A 12,897-nucleotide genomic window follows, 5' to 3' on the forward strand; every position below is an offset into this window, starting at 1 on the left:
CAGACAAAATTCCCAATGATGACACATGGAGCACCTCACCTCTGGGATTTTTCTGGCTCATTATTTCACCGACTTCCTGCAGCAGCTGCATTGGATTTCCTCTTTTACATGCGAGGTGTGTCTGGAGGTCTAATTATCATGTGTTGCTCCAGGTACCATCAGTGTTAATAAAAGCAAATCTTCATTTCATATTTCTTAGTGTCTCAAGGACTCCTAGTATTTAACTAATTACCTGAGAAAAAAAAGTTCAACTACAAGATGCAGCTGTTTTATTAGTAAAACAAAAGGTTTGGGTATCTGAAAATGTTTTACTGTTACAGAAAGCAATAAAAACAGTTCATGTTCTCCTACCTAAAGGTAGTGAGGGGTAGTGACTCAGAAATAAAACTGAACATGTCAATAAAAATAAATTTGTTTTCAACTAAAACCAAAGTTCATGCTACATATTTTCTCGTAACTTAAAGTCGGTGAGTAAAACCAAATAATATTCCATAAATTCAGTCAAGTAATTAAAAAAATGCTATATTTATTTTTTCACATACAGTGATGGTAAAAAGAAAGTACACCCTGTTTAAACTCAGTGTTAATGAAATATAAGGGCTCAAAGAACACACAAGAGTCCTCAATGGCAATATTTATTAAGTCAAAACAGGAAGCTGGTCTAAACAAATAAAACAACTAAGTACACCCAACAATACCAAAGCTCAAGGAACCACATTTAGCAGCTATAACCCTCAGCTGTGGTTTTCTGTGGAAGTTTAACAGGTCTTCGCATTGTTGAGGAGAAATTTCAGCCCACTCTTCTTCCCAAATCTGCCTCATTTTATTCAGGTTTGCCGATATTCGTTTTTTCCCACCAGAGCATTTCACTCAGGCTAAAGTCTGGATGTCGACTGGACCATTGAAAGATCTGGATTCGTTTATTCAGCCATTCTGTTGCAGACTAGCTGCTGTGTTTGGGATTGTTGTCCTGTTGATGATCCAGTTTGAGCCGAGCTTCAGTTGTCTGACAGACGACCTCCCATTTGACTCTAGAATAGGTGGAGTTCGCCATGAACTCCTCTGTGTAACACTGTGTACAGTCGCTGTGGTTTCAAGATAAGCCCACATCATCAGTCCTCCTCCACCGTGCTTGACAGTTAGTACAAGACGTTTGTGCTGATATGCTGCCATCAAGTCTTCTGCTCATAACCCTTCCGGGTCCCTCGACAGTGTTATTATTTGATTTAAATTTTGCATAACCTTAACTTTTAAATGGCATAACATTCAGCCAGGCTGTCTTCTATTTTTTAAATTAGTCTTTTCTTATTAAAATCTTTGATATCAAACAAAATAAAACAATCTGTCCCTTTAGCATTCTTTGGTGCCTTTGGCTCTCATTACTACCAAAGTTTGCTTTCTCTTTCTGTTATTATAATTTTTGGTCATTCATGGGATTGAAACCCCTTAATAATTTAAATATTTTCTTTTTCAAAAATATTTGGTTATGTTCTATAATATCTGCTGGTTTTCCTTTTGTGGATAGGAAGAAAAAAATCAACTCTGAGCATTTTTGAACTAAAAAATAAAAAATAAATCTTACTTCAATATAGTGAAGAATCAAAATTACAAAACATTTAGTGAAAAATATCTCAGGTTTAATAATAACTCTTCTTCTTCAAAACTCCATTGGGACATAAATAATAAAAGAGTATTTACACACTTCCTCTCTTTTTGTTGACAGAAAGAATTAAGGACAATCAGTTTCCACAAATTTGAAGCCAGAATTTGAAGCAAGTGTCGAGGATGGGCATCACGTGTGCACCGAAAATAATGCAAATAAAACAGTTTAACCAATCAGAAATCAACAGAGAGAACAACAGCAGTCTGGTGACATGGTAGAGTGTGTGAGCTCCATAAAATAACTCGGGAATAAACCGCTCAAAGCTTCCGGCCGACTCATTAAAAGATGTTAAAGGCCACACAGAGTGAGTCAGCGAGCTCATCAAGTCTTCAGCGCTGTTCTTATCAGAATCAGAATCAGAATCAGAATCAGAAAAGCTTTATTGCCAAGTACGTTTTTGGACATACAAGGAATTTGTTTTGGCATAGTCGGTGCAATACAGTACAAGTTAAACAGTACAAACATATCTACAATATAATATAAATATAAGTGCACAGTTTTAAGTGAGTGAGAGTAAATATAGAGCAGTATAAGATGAGTCCAGTATAAGAGAGTCCAAGCTGAGCGTTAATGTAACGCATAGAGTTACAGGTTACAAGTGTCCTGTCAGCAAAAAAAGGGGGGGTGTGGGGGAAAGGGACAGTGTCAGGGTGGTTTCCGGGCTTTGTTAACCAGGCTGGTGGCAGATGGGAAAAAACTGTTCTTGTGGCGTGAGGTTTTGGTCCGGATGGACCGCAGCCTCCTGCCAGAGGGGAGAGTCTCAAAGAGTCTGTGACCGGGGTGGGAGGGATCAGCCAGAATCTTCCCTGCCCGCTTCAGGGTCCTGGAGGTGTACAGTTCCTGGAGCGACAGTAGACTGCAGCCAATCACCTTCTCAGCAGACCGAATGACACGCTGCAGCCTGCCCTTATCCTTGGCTGTAGCAGCGGCGTACCAGATGGTGATGGAGGAGGTGAGGATGGACTCAATGATGGCTGTGTAGAAGTGCACCATCATAGTCTTTGGCAGGTTGAATTTCTTCAGCTGCCGCAGGAAGAACATCCTCTGCTGGGCTTTCTTGATGAGGGAGCTGATGTTTGGCTCCCACTTGAGATCCTGGGAGATGATGGTTCCCAGGAAGCGGAAAGATTCCACAGTGTCAATTGTGGAGTCACAGAGGGTGATGGGGGCAGGTGGGGCTGGGTTCTGCCTGAAGTTCACAACCATCTCCACTGTCTTTAGAGCGTTGAGCTCAAGGCTGTTCTGGCTGCACCAGTCCAACAGATGGTCCACTTCCCATCTGTACGCGGACTCGTCACCATCAGAGATGAGTCCGATCAGGGTGGTGTCGTCCGCAAACTTCAGAAGCTTGACAGACTGGTGACTGGAGGTGCAGCTGTTGGTGTACAGGGAGAAGAGCAGAGGAGAGAGAACACAGCCTTGGGGGGAACCGGTGCTGATGGTCAGGGAGTCAGAGACATGCTTCCCCAGCCTCACGCGCTGCTTCCTGTCAGACAGGAAGTCAGTGATCCACCTGCAGGTGGAGTCGGGCACACTCAGCTGGGAGAGCTTCTCCTGGAGCAGAGCTGGGACGATGGTGTTGAAGGCAGAGCTGAAATCCACAAACAGGATCCTGGCATAGGTTCCTGTGGAGTCCAGGTGCCGGAGGAGCCTGGACTCCACAAAAAGAAAGAGTCATGGTATGTCCTCAAAGAACTGCATGCTTCTGAAATCCTGGTCAGTAAGTGCGTTGCAACAGACCAACTGAGCAAGCAATTTTGGTCAATTTCTCAAATTTTGGAAAATACTGCAATCATTGCAAAAGTGCTTTTATTTTTACCAGCAGTTTTCTCAGAAGCAAAGCAGCTGCATACAAACAAACCCTCAGCAGGATGAAGCTGGTTTATACTGTGACATAACTGGGCCTTGTTTCTACATTTAATATTGATACTGTTAGCGTTATCCACCTCGACCCCAAACCAGAGAAAGCTGTAATTCTGTATGTTAACATGGATTCAGCTTTTTTAAAACTATGCTTCTTAAGATCAGCAAATTACGACAATGTAATTGAACAGACTTTACGTGAGCTTCACAAGCTCAAAGCTAATTGAACAATTAACAAATAAAAAGTTTAGCACTGTTGAGGTTTTAAAGTATCAACATAAAAGAAAAAAAGCTTCTTGAACAAACAGCCATTAAAAAACTTTCCCTGAAACAGGAAAAACTGTCGTGGACATGAGGATTTTTAACAGCTTGTTTAAATAGCAAAAATACATCAACAAAACATCCAACATTGAAACAAGTGAAAACAGCTGCCATAAAAGCATCACAGAAAAGAAGTTGGTAATTTGTCGAGGCATGGTTCGATGCTGTGAATAACAGCATTTTCTTTCACTTTGAGACAGAGACATAAACAAAAACAGTTGCAGCAAATTATCAACCGTACAAGCAATGATTTTCCATGAAGCACAAGTTTTAACTCTAAAGTAAAACTCATAAAAGATCAAAGTTTGGGTTCAATGAGAGACTGATGAAGGCACCAAGGGTAACAGATCTATTTATTATCATTAACCACTACGGTCACTTAGCTAATCATACAGACTGTAAACGGAAAAGCAGCTACTTTTAAGTTTAACCAGGTTTTATAACATTTTACTACCACGCCTGTCTATTTGAGATTAGTTCAGCTCAATAGTCTAGGGGGAGAAAGGAGTTTTTAAAGGGTATTTATTTTTTTCTATTTAAATTTCATAGTGCGGTTGTCAGTCAGTCATTTTCTACCGCTTCTTCCATAGTGGGTCGCAGGGAAGCTGGTGCCTATCTCCAGCTGTCTATGGGTGGGAGGCGGGTTACACCCTGGACAGGTCACCAGTCCATCGCAGAGCAACACACAAACAACACTCATTCACACACCTAAGGGCAATTAAGGGAGGCCAGTTAACCTAACAGGCATGTCTTTGGACTGTGGGAGGTTGTATGGAGTAGTTAAGAGCAATTAGTAATTTATCTGCAGTAGACAGCAGTCAGAGCAATCTTTGGAGAATCAGGGAGGAATTCTCATGGGGCTAATCAGAATAAAACCCTTAAAGACCTAAATCCCAAACTTTCCACTTAGTTTGAGCAGATGCGAGACTGGATATTTTCATACTTTGTTAGTTCTGCATCAGCCAGTTTCTAATCTGAGCAACATTTAGTTTAATGTATTCTTCTGCCGATCCTCTCTGGCTCATCTTTCCTGTGTTATAGTCCCTACACAGCCAACCAAACAGTAAAGATTAGTGATTGTAAAAGAGAAGACAACCTGTCTTTATGGAGGAAGAACTGTTGGTTAGACAGACAAAACAGCATTAGCACACAGTATGTATGGTTAGCATCTCAACATAGATGTTTAATTGGGAATTATCTCATGCAAATATAAGGTTAAGACATAATTTAGCAAACTCTTGAACTGCTAGAAAGGTTTAGTGTGTGGGATGTTTTAGCAAGACAAGCAAATAATGTATTTCTCTCCCTTTCATGCATTCGAACACAAAAGGACATGTTAACAGATATTTTATAGCACTATGCGTGCTTGTTTTAAGAGGTGAAGTAAGAAGTGCTAATAAATAGATTGTCTCAGGTTATTTAGTTTTTAGTTCTGTTTATTCAAGTCTGGTTTGGTTTTTCTATCTTTAGTTTATGGTTCATTTAGGAAATTACAACAAATAAATTTGTTTTTCATAACATACAACCTACATTAACAGTCTAAATGGACCAAACAGAGACAATAGCAATGCAGAGATTTACTTATGTGCAGTGACATTTTACATTCACATCCTGTCCTAACTGTAAGAGGATGAGCCAGCAGAAGATTTGGCCAATTCATTTATACTGCTGTGCGAGGACTGAACCACCTGTGAACGGTTTGAGGATATGTGCTACTGAGCCTTCAAAACTCTCAAAGAAGCCGCTACAGTTATCACTAGTCAATTTTTGAAAAACATTTGCTAGAGGTGTCAGAATACTCAGTAAATAGAGAAACACAGATGCTAAGTTGGTAACACAGGCTCCAAGTTTTGCAGTTGGATGTCCAATTTCAGCGCGTTTTCTTGTATTTCCAACTAGAAACATCTGAGTACAAGGAGAATGCACAAAAAAACCCTTCCTGTTCACGCCTGACACTATTTCCAATGTAGCAAAACTCAAATTCTCTTCCAGTTTACATCTCCAAATATCAATAAATGAGTTAAGGATGTATCAGTGTACTGTGTGAGGTTATGGTCTATATAATGGTTAGTTCTCACATTAGATGATCTCACCTGAACTTGATTTAGGATTTCATTTTCACCAGTATCATCTTCATCCATGAAGCTCACCATTTTACCCTTTCACCCACCAAGATAGACTAATCTCTAATAAAATAATCTGCCTTATCTTGGCAGACTTCCTCATCTTTCCCAAATAAATCAAAACATTGCTGGTTTTAAGGCACATACTACAACTACATTAACAGCCTATAGTCATTTAAAGGGCGTATATCAAAAGATTTTAGAGCCAGAAAACTGATCAATCTTGACAGTATCAAACATAAATACATCACAATTGACCTTTGTTGTTTTTCAAATAATAAACTAATCTTAGAACAGTTTTCTGAAACAAACAAGACATTTTAAGGTACGCTCACTAAAACAGGAAGGCATTATATGGATGATGACATAACATCTGTAACAAGCTCCACCTGGAAATCTCTCACTGTAATTATCACAGAATGGATGGTTTTAAGGCCAAAAAATGAGAATACATTGAGGACCATATATGTTTGGACACTGACAAGTTTTTTTCCCTGTTTACCGAAATATTTTCCTATTACAGATATATAATGAACGTGACTAAAACAAAGGAGATGATTGTAGATTTTAAGAGAAACAGGAATAAGTCAAAAACTATTTCCATCTGGGAGAAGAAGTGGAGGTGGTGGAGGAGTATAAATACTGCAGTGTTCACCTGGACAACAGACTGGAGTGGAGATGAAACTGTGAAGCCATCTACAAGAAGGGACAGAGCAGACTGTACTTCTTGAGGAAGCTTAGGTCCTTTGGAGTTTGCAGCAAGATGCTGCATATCTTCTATAAGTCTGTTGTGGAGAGTGTGATCTCTTCTACCATCATCTGCTGGGGAAGCAGCATCAGAGCCAGGGACTTAACAAGCTGATAAAAAAGGCTGGCTCTGTTCTGGTGACTCCTCTGGAGATCATTGTGGAAAGACAGATTCTTCATAAAATGAAGAACATTATGGAAAACCCTGAGCATCCTCTTTATGAGACTGTCCTACAACAACAGAGTGTCTTCAGTCAGAGGCTTCTTCAGATCTGCTGTAAGACGGAGCTCTACAGGAGATCCTTCCTGCCCACAGCCATCAGCATCTACAACGTCTCTTTGAGGAAACCTTCATAATATGAGCTATAACAGCATTTAATTTCCCTTTGGGATTAATAAAGTATTTTTGAATTTTAATATAATGGACAGGGTATCGACATTCAAATTGGATGAAGGGTTTAAGAGTTTAAGCTCCAACCATCTTTATAAAAAGGGAGCAAAGGTAATTGAGACAATTGACTCAAAGGCTATTTAATGGGCTGGTGTGGACAATTCCTTCATTTTTCCATTATCAATTAACCAGATAAAAGGCCTGGAGTTGGTTTAAAGTGTGTTGCTTACATTTGGAAGATTTAGCAGTGAACAGATAACATGCAGTCAAAGGAGCCATGCTTAATCTGCAACAACGGGAAGACAAATCTGGGAAATTGCTATAATATTAGGAGTAGCAAAATCTACAACATGGTACATCCTGAGAGAGAAGAAAAGCATTGGTAAACTCAGCTATGCAAAAGTGACTGGAAGTCCACGGAAGACAACAGTGGTGGACGATAGAATAATTTCCGTGGTGAAGAGAAACCCCTTTATAACAACCAGCCAGGTGAACAACACTCTCCTGGAGGTATTTGTATCAACATCAAACTCAATTATATAGAGAAGACTGCATGAAAGTAAATACAGAGTTCACTGCAAGCCACTCATATGCCTTAAGAATAAAAAAGCTGGATTAGACTTCACGGAAAAAAATTAAAAAGATCTAAAAAAGCTAGCACATTTCTGGAAGAATATTCTATGGCCAGTTAAATCCAAGGTCAACAAAAATACGGAGAAGGCCTGGAAGAAGCTCATAATCCAGATACCACATCATCTGTAAAACACGGTGGGGGCAGTGTGATGCCATGGGCGTACATTGCTGCCAGTGGCACTGGGACACTAGTGTTTGTTGATGATGTGAAACATGATGGAAGCAGACGAATTAATTCTGAGGCGTCCAGAGACGTACTGTCTGCTCAAATCCAGCTAAGTCAAATTATTCGGGGGGCGTTTCATAATACAGATGGACGACAGCCCAAAACATACAGCCAAAGCAACCCAGGAGTTTATTAAAGCAAAGAAGTGGAATATTTTTGACCTGATCTTAAACAAACTGAGCATGAAATTCACTTGTTAAAGATTACACAGAAACGCCAAAGAAACAGCAACTGAAAGCCGCTGCATTAAAGGTCTAGCAAAGCATTAAATAGGAGAAAACCCAGTGTCTGGTGATGTCCATGAGTTTAAGACTTCAGGCTGTCATTGCCAGCAAAGGATTTTCAACCAAGTATTAGAAATGAACATAATTTGTCCAATTACTTGTGAGCTTCTGGAATAAAGGGATTGCGTTAATGCTTTAATTCCTCACTTTTTTATGCATTCTTTTTGTTCAACTGTCCACTAAAGTAATGCACAGAACCCAAATAAGAAAAAAAGTTGACTCAGTCCAAATATTTAGGGACCTAACCTTATGTCAAATAGATGTGGCAAGTAAACTGGCCACACAGAAAAAGGATGGAGCAAGCTCTTTTGCTTCCAAAGATCTATGTACTAAACAATGGTGAGCTCCATGGAGGTAAACACACGTAAGGGAAACTGGATTTCTTCTCACCCAACTAAGAACAGTCTCTGCATAGGAAACTTTTTTTTTTTTTTTGTCCCAGGATAATAAAATGATTGGAATCTGTGATTTAAGTGAAAGAACAACCCAAAATATGTGGATGAGAACACAGAATGCCATGGCTAAGACTAATAGCCTGAGCAAAGTCAACAGCCAGACCACTGAGACAACTGTGGGTGTTGCTTGTTAAGGTAAAAGTTAAGTAGGTAAGAAAATATTAAATTTTTTCCTGATAATTGGCTCTACCAGCATTTAATTTGCTCTGTGTCCTTCCAACCACCATATTTATAGTATTAGTTCTGAATGACTTTTTATGACCGTATGACACGTACTGTAAAACTGAAGATGGACTTCTAGAGTTTCGTTGGTGTGACAATCTCAGAAAAATGTATAGACAGATAACTGTAATGCAGCTAAACCTTCACAAGTAAAACACAAAACAAGTCTCAGTTTTCTCCATTATGTGGAGAAAACTGAGACTTTCAGAAGCAATGCAGGGCACCATCATATGTGAAATTGGACTGCTGATACTCGCGAGCATGAGAGCAACATGGATCAGATTGGAGTATCTACACTAATGCTGCTGGAAATTTAGTGCCTTGCTTTTGTTACAAGCAGTCATTCCTCACTGCAATAAATCAATCGGATTGGCCATGCCAGAGCGCCCCTTTTAGTCCCGTTGTGGGGTGCAGGTTGGCTAGATTACCAGACTATGGCACTCAGACAATCACCTCATGTATAACATTCGTTTTTAGAGCCAAGCAAAATTTAGTGGTGAGAAAATAACTTGAGTGGGTTGAAAGCTAGTATTCTCAAAATAATGTTTAACTAGCTACAATAATGTAGTGTAGTTATGATTATGTGTAGAAGGGGGGGGACTTTTAACAGCTTCCATTCACTGATACAATTTTTACATTATATAAAGGAGACTGGCGAAAAAGGATGGCTGATGCATGCCTGTATACATAAGAGTTGCAACACTGGTCAAAACCTGGGAGGAAATTACATCTTCTTACAGATTTTGTCATTTGCCACTGTGATAATCTACACTCAAACTAAGCTTGCCACAGAGTGCTTTTGAATTTCTATGAAGGATGTCTGTCTGTTAGGCCTCCAAGCTACTAACATTTGTTCTGGCTTTCTACTCTTCAATAAATAAACCAATAACTCCTCAGTTACTGTTCTCAAATTCAAGCTGGAGACCATCACTTATTTTGTCTTGGTTAGCCTTACATTGACCCCAAAATAAGGCGCTCCAGGTTTAATGGATTATTTTTTCGGAAATCTTCAGCTCTGTTCTTGCCTTCTTTTTCTTACAGATTTCCTCAATTTTGAAAATAAACTGTCTGATCTAATAGTTAAAGAAACTTTATTAAAAAATGACAAAATGTGCCTTTTACCAGGCAAGTTAAACCAAATGTCAGCCCAGGTTCAGATTATGTTGAGGAAAACCCTATTATTCACTTTAAACCTTCACAGAAATCCATCTCAAACTGAAACCAATGACATGAAAGGTGATTTTAAACCATTTCTTCATGTAAAATCCTCCCACTTCTTCAGTACTGTGTCAAATGTTGGTAGTTTACCTCCTGGGGAGTCTTGACATTTATTTATTGAAAAATTACAGTGAGAAAAATTTCCTGTTCCTCCCTTGTGACACAAAGGCTTCTCCAAATGTAAACAAAATTAGACACAGGAAGTTTTAAAAACACAAAATCATTTCCATTTAACTCAAAAAAGAGAAATGAGGTCAAAAAGACAGAAGGAGGCGGTTATGACACCACATTCATGAAAAGGATCAAATCAAGAAGTGTAATTTAATTCTCAGTCTAATCATGGAGAAGTGTTCATCATTTTATATCTCCTAAAGGAAAGCTTTAAAATAGTCTAAATAAGTCTAAAATGGATGTGAAAGGAAAAGATAAAAAGCAACCAGGCTGCTATAAGCAGCAGGTTTGGATGCCTTAAAAGTCTAAAAAGCAGCTCGTTTCTTTGTTTGAGGGAAAAAACACGTTAAAAGTCTTTAGGAAAATCCAATGGTTTCATGGAAAGAAAATTCCCATAACAAGAAAGATAATTGAATTCGTTTTATGATTAATTTTCCTCTTAAAACCTCTTTTGAAGTTACAGTAAAATATAACTGGAGTGTATGCAGTTCAAATTTAAAAAAGCACTAATGATGATAGTAAAACACACAGAACAGTTTAACATAAACGTGACAAAATGTGGCCGATGCCAGGGCTGAGTGTTTCATCTTTGCAGTTCCATATAATCATCCCATTTCCCAGATTAACAAAAAGGAGAAAAACCAAACAATAAATGCAAATAATTGCAAAACATTTCACAATGAGGCTAAACAAAATTACACTTGTTGCGCCTCATCGGCAAAAATATGTACAAGCATTAAAGTAAATAAATAAAGTCTCGGATTCCTTGAAAGTAGTTTCTGAGTCAGGAGGTGATGCGGCCACCCTCTTTTGGTTTCTGATCCCACCGGATGACGGACATTTTTGGTCACAAAAAACACACACACACACACACGTATGCAAAAAAATAATAAAAAAAATTATAAAAATAAGACCCAGCCTCTTTCAAAAAGTAGGACCGGATTCTTGAAGTCTCTTTGCTCTCCGGTGGACCCATCTCTGTGAAAACCGGCACCAGATTTCTTTGAAAATTACCCAGAACTGAGCTCAAAGAAAACAAAACATTTCAGAGAAACGAGAGCAGCCACAGTCAACATACCCCACACATTTCGTTTAACACATTCATATAATTCATGCTGATTGTCCTAATCAAAGTACAGACTGGTTGTCAATCAGTTGTGAATCTCTTCACAACTTTGGGATAAAGGGTCTTGGATAATCGCTGTTTCTACGCAGGAAACAAAAACAAGGACAGAACCTCCCATCGTAACTCCCTCCCTACAAAGCAAATATAATGTCTTGTGTGTTCGTCACAAACAAAGTTCATCAATAAATACTTGACTATAAATCTCTACGGAACATATATTACTTTGTCTGAACTCCGCAGACATGCTTGGATCCGCTTTCTCTTCCAGCTGTATGGATGCTGATGGGAGGAGGAGGGTGGACTGCTACACATGTGGCGGCGAGATTGGTTTACGACTCTGAGCCGCAACCTGCGGGTTTGCACCTCGAAGATACAGGATTGGTGGAGGCAGGAGGGCGGAGTCTCCCTGAGTCTTTGAACTGGAAGCGGCATGGAAACGGAGGAAGAAGCCGAACTCGGCTGCACCACCTCTGAGTGACCAACGGGAAAAAGAGGAGTTTTCTGGACCTCCACAGATGACTGGAGGTCTGTTTAAATGGTTGTGGCACAATACATTTTTGGTACGTTTTCTTTAAACTGATGAGCCAAAACTTTACAAAGAACCGCAGAAGTCCATATAACCTATGTTAAACCTTTAGATGTAAAAACACACAACTTAACCATTATGGATTACTTAGTTTAGATTTTTGGGTGTGTTGATTAGATTTTAGAGCTGCATTAATGAGATAAAACACCTCTCAGCATACCTCCACTGCAAAGAAACTCAACTGAATCCTCGGCCTAGTGAGCTTGATTATGACAAATAAGATCCTGATTAAGGGTTTTTAAGTGGTTGTAATGTTTTGGCTCATTAGTGAATGTTTGGTATATTGAATTCATGCATATTTGCGTGATATGCACGCACATGGCTTGTTTCTTTGGGACTTTTAAGGTGTGACTGGTGCCAACAAGCCCGCCCCAACCCCCTCAGCTAACATTCTAGTGCAGTAGTGCATGTGTGCAAACATAGGGAGATCGAGGGGAGGAAGGTCCGGGTCAAACGCTGTTTTCCAGCTGGCTGTGGTGGTTTGCCGGGGGTGCCGGCGTCTGCTCGCTTAGGAGGAGTGTTGTCTCGTCTGGACCGTTCTCAATGGGGGCGGAGTCTGCTCCAAGGTCAATGATGGTAATGTTGGCTGGAGGAGACGCCTGCTCCAGGTGGGCCGCGGGGTGGCCGCTCTCAGGGGACTGAGGCGTGCTGTCCAAACGAGACGCAATCAAGCCATTCTGGTACTGAGCACGTGTGATCTGAGGGAGGAAAACGGAATCGGTATTTTAGCTCTGAAACTTATTAAAACTGTTAGAAAACACAACACATGTGTCATTGGTATCCCTGGGTTCATGTGAATGCACTTAAACATGCTCCATGTTGTTCATCACTGCCGAAGGTGTTAATAAACAGAAATTTACATGTTAAA

At 39.7% G+C, this 12,897-nt stretch overlaps 1 protein-coding gene across 1 annotated transcript in view; it reads right to left on the reverse strand.

Annotated features, from left to right (window-relative positions):
* Nucleotides 1–10,722: 10,722 nt before the first annotated feature.
* LOC124877931 (metal transporter CNNM4) overlaps nt 10,723–12,897 on the reverse strand; it is a 53,054-nt gene continuing 50,879 nt past the window's right edge. The window contains exon 9 of the mRNA XM_047381569.1: nt 10,723–12,727. Coding sequence (XP_047237525.1) covers nt 12,479–12,727 — 249 coding nt within the window. The 3' untranslated portion in view covers nt 10,723–12,478. The remainder of the gene's footprint in view (nt 12,728–12,897) is intronic.

This window comes from Girardinichthys multiradiatus, chromosome 12 (genome assembly GCF_021462225.1).
Source record: "Girardinichthys multiradiatus isolate DD_20200921_A chromosome 12, DD_fGirMul_XY1, whole genome shotgun sequence".
NCBI classification, from domain to species: domain Eukaryota; kingdom Metazoa; phylum Chordata; class Actinopteri; order Cyprinodontiformes; family Goodeidae; genus Girardinichthys; species Girardinichthys multiradiatus.